The sequence below is a fragment of the Epargyreus clarus genome, unplaced genomic scaffold, assembly GCF_041222505.1.
Source record: "Epargyreus clarus isolate Ecla_fem2 unplaced genomic scaffold, WU_Ecla_fem_2.2 ptg000022l, whole genome shotgun sequence".
Taxonomy (NCBI): domain Eukaryota; kingdom Metazoa; phylum Arthropoda; class Insecta; order Lepidoptera; family Hesperiidae; genus Epargyreus; species Epargyreus clarus.
The window spans coordinates 1,858,762-1,875,076 of record NW_027332229.1 but is presented as its reverse complement, the minus strand read 5'-3'; the positions used below and the strand labels follow the sequence as shown (position 1 = coordinate 1,875,076).

Sequence of the window (16,315 nt, the reverse complement as noted above, 5' to 3'; positions counted from 1 at the left end):
GGCAGTGTTAGGCGCTGCTGTGTTCCGTTTTGAAGGGTGTGCTAAGGGAGACAGACTTTTCCGACGCGTTCCAGCTTAGTCCTCAGGAGTAGCGGCGCATCTGTGGCGGACCTCAGGTAGGAATATCTAATCCTATCTGGGGTTGACTACAAATGTCCACGGGCGGCAGTAGCCACTTACCATCAGGTGGACGGCATGCTCGTCTGCTACTCCTATATTATAAAAAAAATAAAGCACATTCTCTTAGGACGTTCTAAGCTTACTTTTCTATAATCCTGGTGGGGGAAGGCAGCGGCGCGGCGCGGCGCAGCGGCCCGCACGCCGCGAGGCACCCCTCACAACGGTGCAGGCGCATCTGGAACGATGAGCGTGCCGGGTTAGTTTCACTACCGTTAGGCGTGTTTTATTTATCGTTACTAATATTATAAATCTGAAAGTAACTCTGTCGGTCTGTCTGGTTGTCTCTTCTTCACGCCTAAACCACTGAACCAATTTTAATGATATTTTGTACAAAGATAGTCTGAGACCCGAGCAAGGACATAGGATAGTTTATCCCGGAAATCCCACGGGAACTAGGGATGACGATCTAAGATCGATTAATCGGAGAATCGATCTTCTGGACCAAAAAAATCGATTATTTTAATCGATATTAGTAGGGATTGAATCGTAAACTATGCATTTGATCAAGTGACGACCTCTAGCAAAGTTGTTGTCCATGAGCCTAGGAAGGTTTCAGAGTTGGTACGATCAATTTTCGCCAGATGGCGCCACTGTCATTCCAATGAAGGTACGAATTTTCAGTTTTACGTATGTTAGTATGTCATATTATTTTCTTTTAAACGCGGGGGAAGCCGCGGGCAAAAACTAGTTTATAATATAGAAGTAGCAGACAAGCTACAGTTCACCTGATGGTAAGTGGTTATTACCGCCCATGGACAGCTGTAATCAACCCCAGATAGGATTAGATATTCCTACTTGAGGTCAGCCACAGATGCGCCGCTACTCCTGAGGACTAAGCAGGAACGCCTCGGAAAAGCATATCTCCCTTATCACACCCTTCAAACCAAAACATAGTAGCGTTTAAGCCGTCCTTCCCGGGGTCGCTAGCCGGGCGGTTCGAGCTTCCTCTCTTGCCGCCCGCAACCCCGGAAGCCCCCTTTTAGTCGCCTCTTACGACAGGCAGGGGATACCGTAGCCCTATTCTAGTCCCGGAACTACAGGGACAGAGGCGTTCCAACCTAGTCCTAGAGGTAGCGGCGCATCTGTCGCCGACCACAGGAATGAAATCTTACAATCTTACAGTTGATTACAGATGTTCATGGGCGGCAGTAGCCACTTACCAACAAGTGTACTGTTAGTTTTATATTATAAAAAATAATAACATTACGTTCTTGGCCGGAAATCGAACCCGGAACGTCGATCAGATGACGTGTTTTAGCTTAAACTTTTTTTATATATTTTTATTGTAACTAAACAAAAACTTAATATAAAATATGATAATTAATAACAAAAACAAATTAGTTATTCAATTAGTAGTAAAAAATTAAGTTTATTGTTTTATGGGAAATAAAATTTACTAATTTATTATTTATCATCATAAGCAGTGATAGCCTAATGGTCGAAACTCGGCCTATCAACCGCGGAGTCCTAGGTTGGGACGTCCCTGTAGTGTCGGGACTAGAATAGGGCTACGGTATCTCCTGCCTGTCGTATGAGGCGACTAAAAGGGGGCTTCCGGGGTTGCGTACGGCAAGAGTGGGAACTCGAACCGTCCAGCAAGTAACCCCGGGAAGGACGACAGTGTGTGTGTGGCCGCATACCGTTGAAAACACTAGGTGTATAGGAGCGTAAACTGCTTCCCCAAGGAAGAGTCCGATGCCCCGCGCTCGGAGGACTCCGGTTGTGTTCCATCGGAGATCCCGGAGTTCTCCACCAAGCGTCGAGGACGGCCACCGAGGAGGTTTTAGTGCAATAAAAATCCCACATAACCCGGCGTCGCTCCCACGTCGTCGGGTACCTTTTGAAGGTTTTCCCCTCGAAAACAAAGTTCAAGTCCCAGACCATAGATTAGTAAAGATTACTCACTTCTAACACGAAAATGTACCCAGTTTTGAGAATTGATATAGTTGCGTAAAAAAGTTTTGCCACGTCTCCGTGCTAAAATGTCCCTAAAATATTTGAAATAATTATTTATTTATTACGTAAATTACGCAGTATTAGTTATTATTCGTAAATTTTCTCTAAAAAATTTTTTATTTGTCAAGAATTCAAAAAAAGAACTTACTAAAATAAACCGTTTGTGGCTTCATTCAATGTCAAGGCGGCAGTATCTTTACTAATCTATGTCCCAGGCACGCAACTTTAAAATAATGTGCTTTTTAACACGCTTTTAGTAGCTTGGGTTGTATCTATATATGTAACAATTGTAAAATACTTCAATGTCAGTTCGAACCTTGGACCTTTCCGGAAGAAATCACACGTATGCAAATTTATACCTTATCGTGTATTAAAAAACTGTTATCAGTAATAAAGCACGTTATATGTACGCACTGAAACATGTTTCTAAATTTTTATGTGTTAATTAATCGAATACCCACTTGGTTTTACGCAGCGAATAATTACCAGTTAAGATTTTTAGGGTTCCGTACCTCAAAGGGTAAAAACGGAACCCTATCGCTATTGTTATATATCAAAATAATAGTGGTATAAAAGATAAAAGTTTGTGCCTTTTTTAACACGCTTTTATTAGCTTGGGTTCTACGTTTGTATGTATGTATGTACGTAACAGTAACGGAATCTTTGAGCCCGGTTTCTATCCACTTTGAACGTTCAGTTTAATTCAAAATTTTAAAGAATTATCAAAAACCAATGACAATACACGATTTTAATATTTTGTACCATTGTCCTTATCAACATCCTCAGGATTAACGATTTTCGAGGCGAGATTTTTCAAGCACCTTCAGCAAAGTTCATCGCAAGTTTAGATTGCAAATAATTATTGCTTTTTAGTTTCTATAGGCGTAACGGGTATAGCGTGTTATAGTTTAGAAAATAATAATGTTATTTCCCTATAACTCAAATGTTCTGAAACATATCTATAATGCGCTCTTGTAGAATGATTTTTAGGATTCCGTACTCAAAGGTTAAAACGAAACCCTCTACGGTCTGTTCGTGTATCATTGGGCTTTATCTCTTAAATCGTAATAGATAGACACTTGATTTTTTTACAAACGATGCATAATGGTGGTCGCTTTAACAACAAATACTAAAAATTAATAAATAATTAAAGTTAAAAAACTAAAAAACACGCTTTTATGATAAAATCAACTAAACAGTGGAAAATAATTTTCAATCAAAGAATCGATTAAGGAACAGTAAATAGTATAATTGTGGAAAAGTGTGGGGCGCTTTTCGAACCTGCTAAATGGAGCACCCCACGCCTTTTCCACAGTTATACTATTTACTGTTCCTTAATTGATTCTTAGATTGAAAATTACTTTCTACTTTTTAGTTGATTTTACCATAAAAGCGTGTTTTTTAGTTTTTTGAACTTTAATTATTTATTTAACTATACATATTAGTATTAGTAACTATGGTAGTAATTTTAATTTATTTTGTCTAGTTATTAATCTAACTTCCTAGTATAGAACAAACTAGAACCAGTTCTAATTTTAGCACTATCAGATGACCAGAAGACCTAACACACGTCACCCTTTGACATCAGCCCTCACAGGCCCAATAACGTGAGAAGAGATTACATTAATTAGACGAAACGCGATAACCTAGGGGCGTGATAGATTAGTGGAATAACTTAATGACGTTATAGCTTCGTCATCAACGCATTACTGTCCCACTGCTGGGCACGGGTCTCCTCTCAGAATGAGAAGAATTAGGCCATAGTCCACGCTGGCCAAGTGCGTGTTGGTAGACTTCACATACCTTTGAGATCTTTTTTATATAAATCTTAGGTATGCAGGTTTCCCCACGATGTTTTCCTTCACCGTTTTAAGCAATTAATTTCTAATACACACATAACTTTGAAAAATCATTGGTGCGTGCCTGGGATTCGAACCTCGGATTCCTCGTTCGAGAGGGCGAGTTTCTTAACTATTAGGTTATTACTTCTTATATACATATTGTATCTATACTAATATTATAAAGAGGAAAACTCTGATTGTAATGAATAGGCTCAAAAACTACTGGACTGATTTTAAAAATTCTTTCACCATTCGAAAGCTACATTATCCACGAGTAACATAGGCTATATTTTATATGAAATATATTTGATAAATAGATTTTGAGGCGGTACAAAGTTTGCCGGGTCAGCTAGTATTATATATAAGCAGTGGTAGCCTAATGGTTAAGAAACTCGTTATAGCTTAGTAATTCTTATAGGTTCTATACCCAAAGCGTTAAAACGGTACCCTATTATAGTCCGCGCCAAACTGCTAGTCCGCTCTGAAGTTGTTGCGAGCAGGTATAGTCACACAATTTACTATGGCGACGCGATTCATGTCTATATTCAGAGCGGACTAGCAGTTTTACGCGGTCTATATTAAGCTCCCGTTGTTTGTCTGTCACAAGGCTCTATCTTCCATAATAGACAGAGATTTGATTATATACAGTGTGTTAATACACAGTAATATGTGACCGCTATTGAAGTCGGTCACAAATGCGCCTAGCCCTAAAGACTAAGCTGGATCGCCCCGGATAAGTATGTCTCCCTTACCACACCCTTTAAACCAGAACAGCAGCGCTATACTGCTGTTATAACAGAAACAATACCCTTACCAGGAGATTTTACGCTTCGACAAATTTGACTGTTTTGGTATTTGTTTACGTATTGGCCCATACGATTTCCTAGTTCTGACACAATCCGCTAGGGGCGCTGATGGAATTTGTATAGGCAAATACGTAAACAAATACCAAAACAGTAATATTTTTCGAAACGTAAAAACTCCTGGTAAGGGTACAGGTGTGGCGATGGTGCCGCCGAGGTCGAACCACAGAGCTCTCGGGTTTTAGCATCTTCATACACTTATTCACTAATGAAAATAATCTATTTAACTCACCAAATCGGTAACTTTACAGTCTTTAAACAAGTATTTGAGAAAAATAGAATGTGTAATTTAAATAGTTTAACTTTACAGAAAATAAAGGTCGAATTGCAAATTCAATATAATTAAATTAATCGTGTGTAGGAAATTTAAAAGTAATAGTTTTGCATATGTTAAACATGTGTAACTTTAAATGTATAAACTAGCTGACCCGGCAAACGTTGTGTTGCTATATAAATAAAAAAATGTTAAGGGTGAACAACCCTTATCACTTAGGGGTATGAAAAATAGATAGTAGCCGATTCTCAGACCTACTGAATATGAATATAAATTTTGGTTAAAATCGGTAAAGCCGTTTTGGATTACGGTAACTAACATTGTGACACGAGAATTTTATATATAAGATTACCCTTCAGCTAAAGCAATTAATTATCACTTGCTATCAGTAACGGTGAAGGAAAACATCGTGAGGAAACCTACACCTCCGACAGTTCGTATAAGAAGTGCTCAAACCTCTTCGTTCTTCCCGAAGTCGCTGGCTGGGCGGATCGAGTATATTCAAATATCCCACGTGAATATATAAAAAACATGTCAAAAAATTACTTTACAGAGGAACAATCTAGAAGACGCATAGAACTAAAAATGAGTATAGACTCTAAAATGGGTATTAGTCATGGCAATATCCGCATGATGTATACTTCCCGAGAACTCTGGAACGGCTCGGGAATGAATCAAGGAAAATATTAGACGAATCTCGCAGAATTAGTCTAACGTCACACCTTTTTACCATAATTTTATTAGCACACCTATTTCTGCCTATAACAGCACTGTTGATCGCTGTTGTGTTCTGGTTTGAAGGGTGTGGTAAGAGAGACATACTTTTCCGAGGCGTTCCAGCGTAGTCCTCAGGTAGCGGCGCTTCTGTAGCCGATCAGGTAGGAAACTAATCTTAACTGGGGTTGATTACAGATGTCCATCTGCGGCAGTTGCTACTTACTATCAGGTGGATTGCATGCTTATGCATAACCAAATGTACTCGAAGTAAATGAGCATGAAATCCATCTGATGGTAAGTTGCAAGTGTCCATGGACATCTGTAATAAATCCAAGATTAGATTTATACCTGAGATCGGCCACAGATGCGCCGCAACCCCTGAGGACTAAACTGGACTGCCGCGGAAAAGTAAGACACCCTTACCACACCCTTCAAACCAAAACACAGCACTTAAGACTGCTTTTATCAGGCAAACATACTTTTAAATATTATTTGTATAATCGCGCACAACTAGTCCGCTCTGAACATAGAAATGAATCGCGTCGCCATAGCAAATTGTATGACTACACCTGCTCGCAACTTCAGAGCGGACTAGCAGTTTGGCGCGGACTATTCGTAAATCAAATTTATCTTACAAATTGGCGATCATCAAAACGCCCGCGAAAATCATCAACGGTCTTATACCAATGACCCAGATATCACACATTATCATTATCAACATATTTTATTTGCACCTCCTTTCGAAACTCTACAAGCAATTTTGATCCTTAATTTATATAAAAACCGTATATTTTTAAATTACATTCGCGTGTATTATTTCGGAGATGTGGTCAAACTTGTGCTGCGAAGAATTCAAGGTCCGAAAACCAGTTTTTTATTACTTTTCGCGTAAATAAATAATGTTTTTGATGTATGTTAATTCATAAATTAAGATAGAACGACGCTTATGGGCAAAATATTTACTTTATTTAATAAAAAAGCTAATGAAGACTGAATGAATAGCAGAATGAATAATAAAATGAATGAATAGCATTAAAGGTATGTGAAGTCTACCAATACGCACTTGTCCAGCGCGGTGGACTATTGCCTAATCCTTCTCATTCTGAGAGGAGACCCGTGCCCAGCAGTGGGACAGTAATGGGTTGATGATGATAATGAAGACAAAATAAATAAACATTAAAATAAGTTACCTACTGGTAGCATAGATTAGTAAAGATTACTCACTCCTAACAAGAAAATGTAACTAATTTTGACAATTGAAATTGTCACTGTCATCTATTTTCGTGTTTGAAAAATATTTAAAAAATGTAGTTTTTAGAGCATTCACGAATGAAACCTTATTTCTCCGCACTCTCTTCGATTTCGTGTTGTTTTTGCACCACTTAACTGCACTTATCAGCATTGTGCCGCGTAAATTACACAGTAGGAGACGTAATGGGAAAACAGTCAGCCATTTTCGTTTGGCAGCCATTTGTGGCTTCCTTCAATTACAAGGCGGTGAGATATCTATACTTATCTATGACTGGTAGTTTAATGATAGTATTAGTATTAGATGTATTAAATAAACTACAAAATGTAGCACGTTGGGCGCTCGGTAGCCGGATGGATTACCGTCGGTGGCTTCGTCTTCGGCTACTCCGTGCGTCGGGGCCGTCGGAAGGCAAAAGTAACAAACAAGCATTTGAAGGCAGAACCCTTTGTGGTTCGACTCCAGCGGCACCACCGCCACACCTATTTCTGCCTAGTAACAACACGCTAATCGCTGCTATGTTCTGGTTCGAAGGGTGTGATTGAGAGACAATTTTTCGAGGCGTTCCAGCTTAGTCCCCAGGGGTAGCGGCGCATCTGTGGCCAACCTCAGGTAGGAATATCTAATCCTATCTGGGGTTGATTACAGATGTCCATGGGCGGCAGTGGGCACTTACTATCAGATGACTGCATGCTCGTCTGCTACTACTATATATAAAAACATAACTCTATCTTGCCAGTCAGGTAAAATAAGGTGGAAAATATATTCCTTAAATTTGTCTCTATTTTATTTTACTAGGGCTATCCCAAAATACATATTCTCATATGTATATAAAATTCTCGTGTCACAATGTTAGTTACCGTACTCCTCCGAAACGGCTTTACCGATTTTCACCAAATTTTAAATGCATATTCAGTAGGTCTGAGAATCGGCTACTATCTATTTTTCATACCCCTAAGTGATAAGGGTTGTTCACCCTTAACATTTTTTTTATATGGCAACACAACGTTTGCCGGGTCAGCTAGTAATATATACGAGTAAGTAAAACCTTACAAAGTTAACGTATATTCAAATGAACCAGTGACTCCTGACCTCCATGAATGAATACAATGATAATAATCGTAGTCCATTTCAAATGGTTGGTAATTAATGGATTTTCGATGTAACTTGCTTCAATAATTATTGTAATATTAAATGACGGATTTTGTAGTCTCCTCTCGCTCTGTTTTTTTTATGTGTGAGCGAGATGTAAATAGGGGTATTTTAGATAACATTATTTATAGGCGACTAAAAGGGTGTTTTCGGGGTAGAGAGTAGAGAGTGGGCGGTAAGAGTGGGAGCTCGAACCGTCTGGCCAGCGACCCCGGGAAAGACGGCGGCATGTGTGGCCGTATGCCGTTGAACACACTACATGGTTTGGTGAGCTCAAGCTAACCTGGGCGGAGCCCGACGGGGCAACGCGCTTAGAGGACATCGGTCGCGTCCCTTGGAGATCCCGGAGTCCTCTACGCAGCGCCGAGGACGGCCACCTGGGGGGTTTAAAGTGGTAAAAAACCCACATAACCCCGTGTCGCTCCTACGGTAAAGGGAACCTTTTGACGGTTTTCCCCTCGTAAGCAAAAAAGAAGGTACCTTATTTGGAGTCGGTTCTATTTTTTCGAAATAATGTGTGCAGAAATAAATATCACTTGCTTGTACGGTCGAGAAAAACATCGTGAAACCTACACACCTTAGAGCTCTTAAAAAAGTTCACAAAGGTATGTGAAGTCTACCAATACGCACTTGTCTAGCGCGGTGGACTATGGCCTAATCCTTCTCATTCTGAGAGGAGACCCGTGCCCAGTGGGACAGTAATGGATTGACGACCCAATCGGCACAATTTTACATTCATTACAAAGGTTTTCGCGTATATAACCCATTTTTATAACAAAAACGAATACAACTTTCTTCCCAGATGGATATATTTCGAAAAAACTATCCAGATGTAATATCCGCGTAATTAATACGCTTTTCAATCTTAATCTAGGAGTTACTGTTATCTAAGATAATACGATTGGACATTATTCAGTTGATAACACACGGAACATTTAAACAGTATCTAGATTTATTAAATTGATTGCAGTCCACCTGATGGTAAGTGGCTACTGCCGCCCATGGATATCTGTAGTCAACCCTTGATAGGATTTTTTTTTTTTATAATATAAGAGTAGCAGACGAGCATGCAGTCCACCTGATGGTAAGTGGCTACTGCCGCCCATGGACATCTGTAATCAACCCCAGATAGGATTAGATATTCCTACCTGAGGTCGGCCACAGATGGGCCGCTACCCCTGAGGACTAAGCTGGAACACCTCGGAAAAGTATGTCTCCCTTACCACCTTTCAAACCAGAACACAGCAGCGCTTAACACTGCTGTTATAACAGAAATAGGTGTGGCGTTGGTATCGCCGGAGTCGAACCAGAGTGTTCTAATCTTCTAATCAGTAAAAATACACTTGAGTTATAAGAACATACATTCGAGTTTTCATAGTAATAATGACATAAGAGTCCAACCTAATCCGCCCTATCAGCTATATTAGGTCGCGATAATGTTTTATCAGCAGAAATTGTTTGATGCGAATACCGTACGTAACATCGCTTCCCTAATCCAAGCTAGATAACCTCGCAAAATTGCTATAGTCCGCGTAAAACTGCTAGTCCGCTCTGAATATTGAAATGAATCGCGTCGCCATAGCAAATTGTATGACTACACCTGCTCGCAACAACTTCAGAGCGGACTAGCTGTTTGGTGGGGACTATAATATCCAAAATATAAATAGATATGTAATGTATTTATTTATTGACTACTTACCACAATCATAAAAGGCTAATTTAATGCATTATTGTATTATTAATAATCGTATTTATTAATAAATTATATTTATTATTTTAAATAAATATAAAACAAAAAATAACAATACATGAAAATTAAATTGCATAAACATTAAACATGAAATAAAAATGAAATAAATGTCAAATAAAATGAAATATAAATATTGGATCGTCTTCTCAGCATATTTAATTTAAAAAAATATGATTTATATTCCGATTTTGTAACTACTTACGAATTAAAAATTAATCATAAAAACCTTTTCCCACGGACTAAATTGTGAATCTAAAATTCTAAACCATTCTCAAGCCCCCTTGAACACACACAACAAATTTAATCAAAATCAGTCCAGTCGTTTAGGAGGAGTTCAGTGACATACATACGCACATAAGAAATATATATATATATATATATATATAAAGATTTATATTAGATTCCTGTCACGTCTGTTTGTAAAAGAGAAAGCGACACTCTAATGCGCGGTTTTCGTGGTCTTGCGATTGTCTTACATAATTAGAACCTTCCATTAACCTTACAATAAATTTAAACTTTACATTAAAGACCTTAACTATAAAATATTATTATTCATATTATTTCCTTTATCGTATTCTTCTGAGGAAATACTTTCATTTGATACCCGTTTTTATAAAAACCCGATTGCTTCGAACTACGATTATGTGTCTCTCACAATTTAGACGAATCCAACGACACCTCATATGTCATAATCCGCCAAGCCCTTTCGGCTGCAGTGTGACAAGGAATGAGACATAAAGGTTTGAAGGTGGTATAACAGCAGTGTTAAGCGCTGCTGTGTCCCTATTTGAAGGATGTGGTAAGGGAGACATACATTTCCGAGGCGTACCACCTTAGTCCTCAGGGGTAGCAGCGTATCTGTGGCCGACCTCAGGTAAGACTAATCCTATCTGGGGTTGATTACAAATGTCCATGGGCGGCAGTAGCCACTTACCATCAGGTGGACTGTATGCTCGTCTGCTACATATTATAAAGAAATACTTAAAAAACATAACCCTCTTCAGACGGGTATAATATATAAAAACTAGCTGACCCAGCAAACGTTGTGTTGTTATATAAATAAAAATAATTCACCAAGTACGAGTCGAACTCGCACATGGAGGCTTCCGTACTACCAAATGTTCATTATTTTAATTCATTTTATGATTTTCAACAATACTTAGTCATATGAAACAACAATAGATGGCGTTGGGGTGATGATGAATGATACGTAAATATTCAACAATACTTAGTTATATAACACACAAACAGATGGCGTTGCGGTGACAATGGGACGACGATTATACGTAATCAAAGTATAATAAAATTAAAATAAGTATATTAAAATATGTTTTATGGTTCTTATTTGTATTCATTATAGTACCAGTTATAGTAGTAAACGTATTATAAAAATTTCAACCGTCTTCCTAGTACAGTTTAACAGTTAGATCGAAAAATGCCAAAAAATCCGGTTTGTTGTATGGAGACCCCCTTTAATATTCAACTTTATTTTATTTTTAGTATTTGATGTTATAGCTGCGATCGTTATGTCTCCTCTGTCAAAATTTCATGTGTCTAGCTATTACGGTTTAAGCGGTAGAGCCCTGTGACAGACGGACAGACGGACAGACAGCGAAGTCTTAGTAATAGGTTTCCGTTTTTACCCTTTGGGTACGGAACCCTAAAAATGTTAAGGGTAAACAACCCTTATCACTTAGGTATGAAAAATAGATAGTAGCCGATTCTCAGACCTACTGAATATGCGTATAAAATTTGGTGAAAATCGTTAAAGCCGTTTCGGAGGAGTACGGTAACTAACATTGTGACACGAGAATTTTATATATGTCGGAGGAAGAGTCAGAGTTATTTAATATAGCTTTAGTTATACTGTTACTTTAGTATTTTAGTAATGTTATTGGTACTTGATCAATCAAAGGGTTAATTGATTTAAATTATAAGTAACAGTCATTGTATAGCTTTCGTATTAGAATCAGAGCAGAGACTTTAAGACGTCTCTTGTGGAGTCGAGGTATGTGGCGGCACGGTGGGGAAACATTGATAAGAACTGATGTGAGTGATTGAGGTGGATCATTATTTCGTTGTGCTTTGGAGCGTATAGTCACTACCTTGAACCTGCTGCTCAAATCCTTTGTTTGTAAAGTAATAGTAGTAGTATAGTATAGTTATTATGTAAATCCGAAGTTATAAATGTTAAGAACAATAAATACTGTGATTACTGTATTTGTGCCTGCATTTACCCTATTACAACGCCCACAAAAACCCATAGATTCTATCAAGGATGTCGATGAGAGCTGTCCTTCTCCGACATATATAAGATTATACGAATGCCTTTGTACACAATCACAACTAAAATTAGTGAAAAATAGTTTCCAAACCAACCGTGATAGCCTAGTGGTTAAGAAACTCGGCCTCTCGATCGAGGGGTCCGAGGTTCAAATCTCTGAATTTTCAAAGTTATGTGCGTATTAGAAATAAATTATCACTTGCTAAACGGTGAAGGAAAACATCGTGAGGAAACCTGCATACTTGAGAGATTTATAAAAAAAGAAAAAACAATCTCAAAGGTATGTGAAGTCTACCACTACGCACTTGGCCTGCGCGGTGGACTATGACCTAATTCTTCTCATTCTGAGAGGAGACCCGTGCCCAGCAGTGGGACAGTAATGGGTTGCTGATAAGTTTCCAAACAATCCATACTAAGAGCAAAATGAAATAACTTGTAAAACGTTAATAACTTAATCTAAACTATTTAAAACTCCACTAATTATATATAATAATGGTAATGAAACAATAATAAGCTTACGACTAACGTCATATATACTAATTATAATTAACATAAGTAGTATCATTATAGTTTTTGCAAAATAATAATACAGTATTATTATATTAATATATTCAATTTTTTTGTGTTCGCATTGTGTAACTAATTCCACACCTGATGGTAAGTGGCTACTGCCGTATGAACATCTGTAATCAACCCCAGATAAGATTAGTCCTACCTGAGGTCGGCCATAGATGCGTCGCTACCCCATTGGACTAAGCTGGAACGCCTTGGATAAGTATGTCATCCTTACCACACCCTTCAAACCAGAACACAGCAGCGCTTAACACTGCTGTTATAACAGAAATAGGTGTGGCGGTGGTGCCGCCGGAGTCGAACCACAAAGGGTTCTACCACCTTTAAACTTACTTCTATCCTAGTGTCTTTTAAACGCAAAAGGTGGAAGACATATGGCTTGTTATATATGGAAAATATCCTACGCTCCTAACCTTAACATTGTAGGATCTATACACAGAAAAATGTGAAGGGGAGTTGACTATATGATTCATAAAAGTTTGGAAAATCCAAAAGTGCACGACTCATAATGCTCATTTAATTATGAAATATATATAAAAAAAAAAAAACTTAAGTCGTTCAAAATTAATTGCCGAAAAAACAGCTGTAGTAGGAAGAAGCATGGAACAGAAAAAACAAGGGAAGAAGGTACTGCACAAGCGCCCCTGGTGGAATAAATGTACATAATATCTATAGATATACAGGCTTGTAGTTTTCGTTTTTTATTAATTGCAATTAAACGACACTGAATTAATTAATCATTCGCATTCAGTGACCTACAATCGTCTATTAGAATTTTTAAAATTTTTTTTTAACTCAAATGATGGATTTTTTCACAAGTTACAGTGTTTTCAGGTTTCACACATGACGGACAGGAAAATTTTTTGACCTATTTTGGTGTTTTTTTTCCAATTCTATTGCAGTAAATCAATTTTTAAAAAGTATGGAATTAATCTCCATTAAATTATCTCGACAATAGTATGCAAAATATCTTGATTCCGTGAACTATCAAGGCTATAATAATAAAAATAGCCGCCAAAATGAAGCGAAAAAAATTTTTCGATCGTAAAGCACTCTCTGATGCTTCGCATCATGAGTCGTGCAATTAGGTGTCCAAAATGTAAACAAACAAATGTCACTGTCAAAATTAACAAGAAACCAAAACTTTAACAAACTCACCAAAAACCTAAAACTTTACAATTATTCACAATTAAACAAACGCGCTATGAAAACGATAGTACATTCGAGTTTGATTACAATCACGAAAATGAATAACATCAGCTACGAAACTTAAAAATGACTGCACAAGAAATGTCTTGGGTTCCGATTGTGTTACCATTATCACATTTTAATTTTCTACCATAAACCTTGTTTTTTATTATTATTACTGTATGGAACGAAATCGAGGTAATATAAATATTAGAAAATTTGAATTGATCTTAATTTATTTAGATTATTATTTTATTATTGTTGTATTACTTTAATATCGACAAAAATAAAAACTACTATTTCTAACGTATTTTCTTGATAGGTCAACACCTTTGTTTACATTTTGGACACCTAATTATGAATAAGACTATAGTTTATTATTTCTCATTGACACCTGTCAAAGTGAAATTAATCATATGCTGCTCTGATGAATAAGGACTCCTACAAACGAGCGTTTTTCCGACGTCCGCCTATAACATGCGTAAACGCTGCGTACGTACGACGTTGACGCACATGTATATCGTCCGCGTAAAACTGCTAGTCTGCTCTGAATATAGAAACGAATCGCGTCGCCATATCAAATTGTATTTTTTTACCTGGTCGCAACAACTTCAGAGCGGACTAGCAGTTTGTCGCGGACTATACAATAACTTACAAATCCGATTCGTTTTATAATGTTTTCCTTTTAATGGGGATAAGGGGACAACGTTACTAACGCACTGCGTCACAACATCGCTGCGTATACGCTTTCTACACTCACAGCCCCACACTAGGATTCCCTGTGTCGTGGGTGCCATGGACACACAGAGGCAAATACACAAACACCCAGACCCAGAAACAGAAATCTAAATTCATCACTTAGATATCCGTCTGGCCGAGGATCGAATCCGGGACCCTATGCACGTCAGACCGGTATAGTGACCGCTCCGCCACGCGGGTCGTTTAACAAACGCATACATTGAAAAAACGCTAATGCGTAAAAGCCTTAAGCTTGAAAGCCTGAAGTTAATGAAAATTAATATAAGTAATTCATACCTGTCAACTAAAAAAATTGATAGCAGTGATAGCCTAGTGGTTAAGAAACGCGGCCTCTCGATCGAGGGGTCCGAGGTTCAAATCCCAGGCACGCACCTCTGATTTTCAAATTTATGTGTGTATTAGAAATTAATTATCACTTGCTTAAACGGTGAAGGAAAACATCGTGAGGAAACCTGCATACCTGAGAGATTTATAAAAAAAAAATCTTAAAGGTATGTGAAGTCTACCAATACGCACTTGGCCAGCGCGGTGGACTATGGCCTAATCCTTCTCATTCTGAGAGGAGACCCGTGCGCAGCAGTGGGAGAGTAATGGGTTGATGATGAACTAAAAAAATTGGCTATATATTATACGAGGTCATACACGTTGCGTCACAACATTGCTGCGCATACGTTTAACAAACCTACGCTGTAAACGCTTGTGTGCAGAAGCCCTTAGTTCTAACGACTGTAGTAATAAAAAGAAAATCAATTATACTAATTGACAGCTGTCAGTTAAAAAAAAATCGCTACGATTATATAACTATACCTTTTAGTATGAGTTTTAACCATCTTCAGTAGGATAATATATCTATGGTTTTAACGTTTTGACAAAAAAATACAACCGACTTCTATGTCACTACAAAGTAAAAAATAATTGAAATAAATGTTGGTTTAGTACATATTTCTGAAGTCTACTATATATTTTGTCTCCAGAACCCACTCTGATCCTCATCAGATTTAAATGGGATAAACTTGTAGCAATTGTCCACACACGAAATTAAAGGCATTAAAATAGGTTCATAAACGGCGAAGTTATAGCTGTTATACTTACATGGGTGGAGGAGTTCCCCTCATTTTCTCCAGAACCCATCGAAGGAACCTAACCATATTTAAGAGGGATCAACTTCCAGCTCGTCTCTTCACAAAAAAAAAATTAAAATCGGTCCACTAACGGCGGAGTAATTCGTGTACATACATAAAAAAAAATACCGGCTGAATTGATAACCACCTCCTTTTTGAAGTCGGTTAAAAACGACTCTTTGTTTTTGTTTACATATTTCCCATATATTTCCAATCAGTTCAGATAAAGTCCGCTAGGGGCGCTGATTGGAAATGTATGGGCAAATACTTAAACAAATACCAAAACAGTCATTTTTGTAAAAACGTAACAACTCATACTAAGGGTACTGGGGTCATCAGTGACATTTGTCACGCATGAGGGCTAAGTCGAATGCCTCGTGTTCGTAAACGTGCCTTGTATCACTCGAT

General features: G+C 37.9%; 1 protein-coding gene across 1 annotated transcript in view; it reads right to left on the bottom strand.

Annotated features, from left to right (window-relative positions):
* The window catches only part of fbl (pantothenate kinase 3 fbl), a 46,976-nt gene that overhangs the window by 13,673 nt on the left and 16,988 nt on the right, over positions 1–16,315 (bottom strand). Inside the window, exon 4 of the mRNA XM_073085057.1 lies at positions 264–355. Within this exon, the coding sequence (XP_072941158.1) occupies positions 264–355 (92 nt within the window). The remainder of the gene's footprint in view (positions 1–263; positions 356–16,315) is intronic.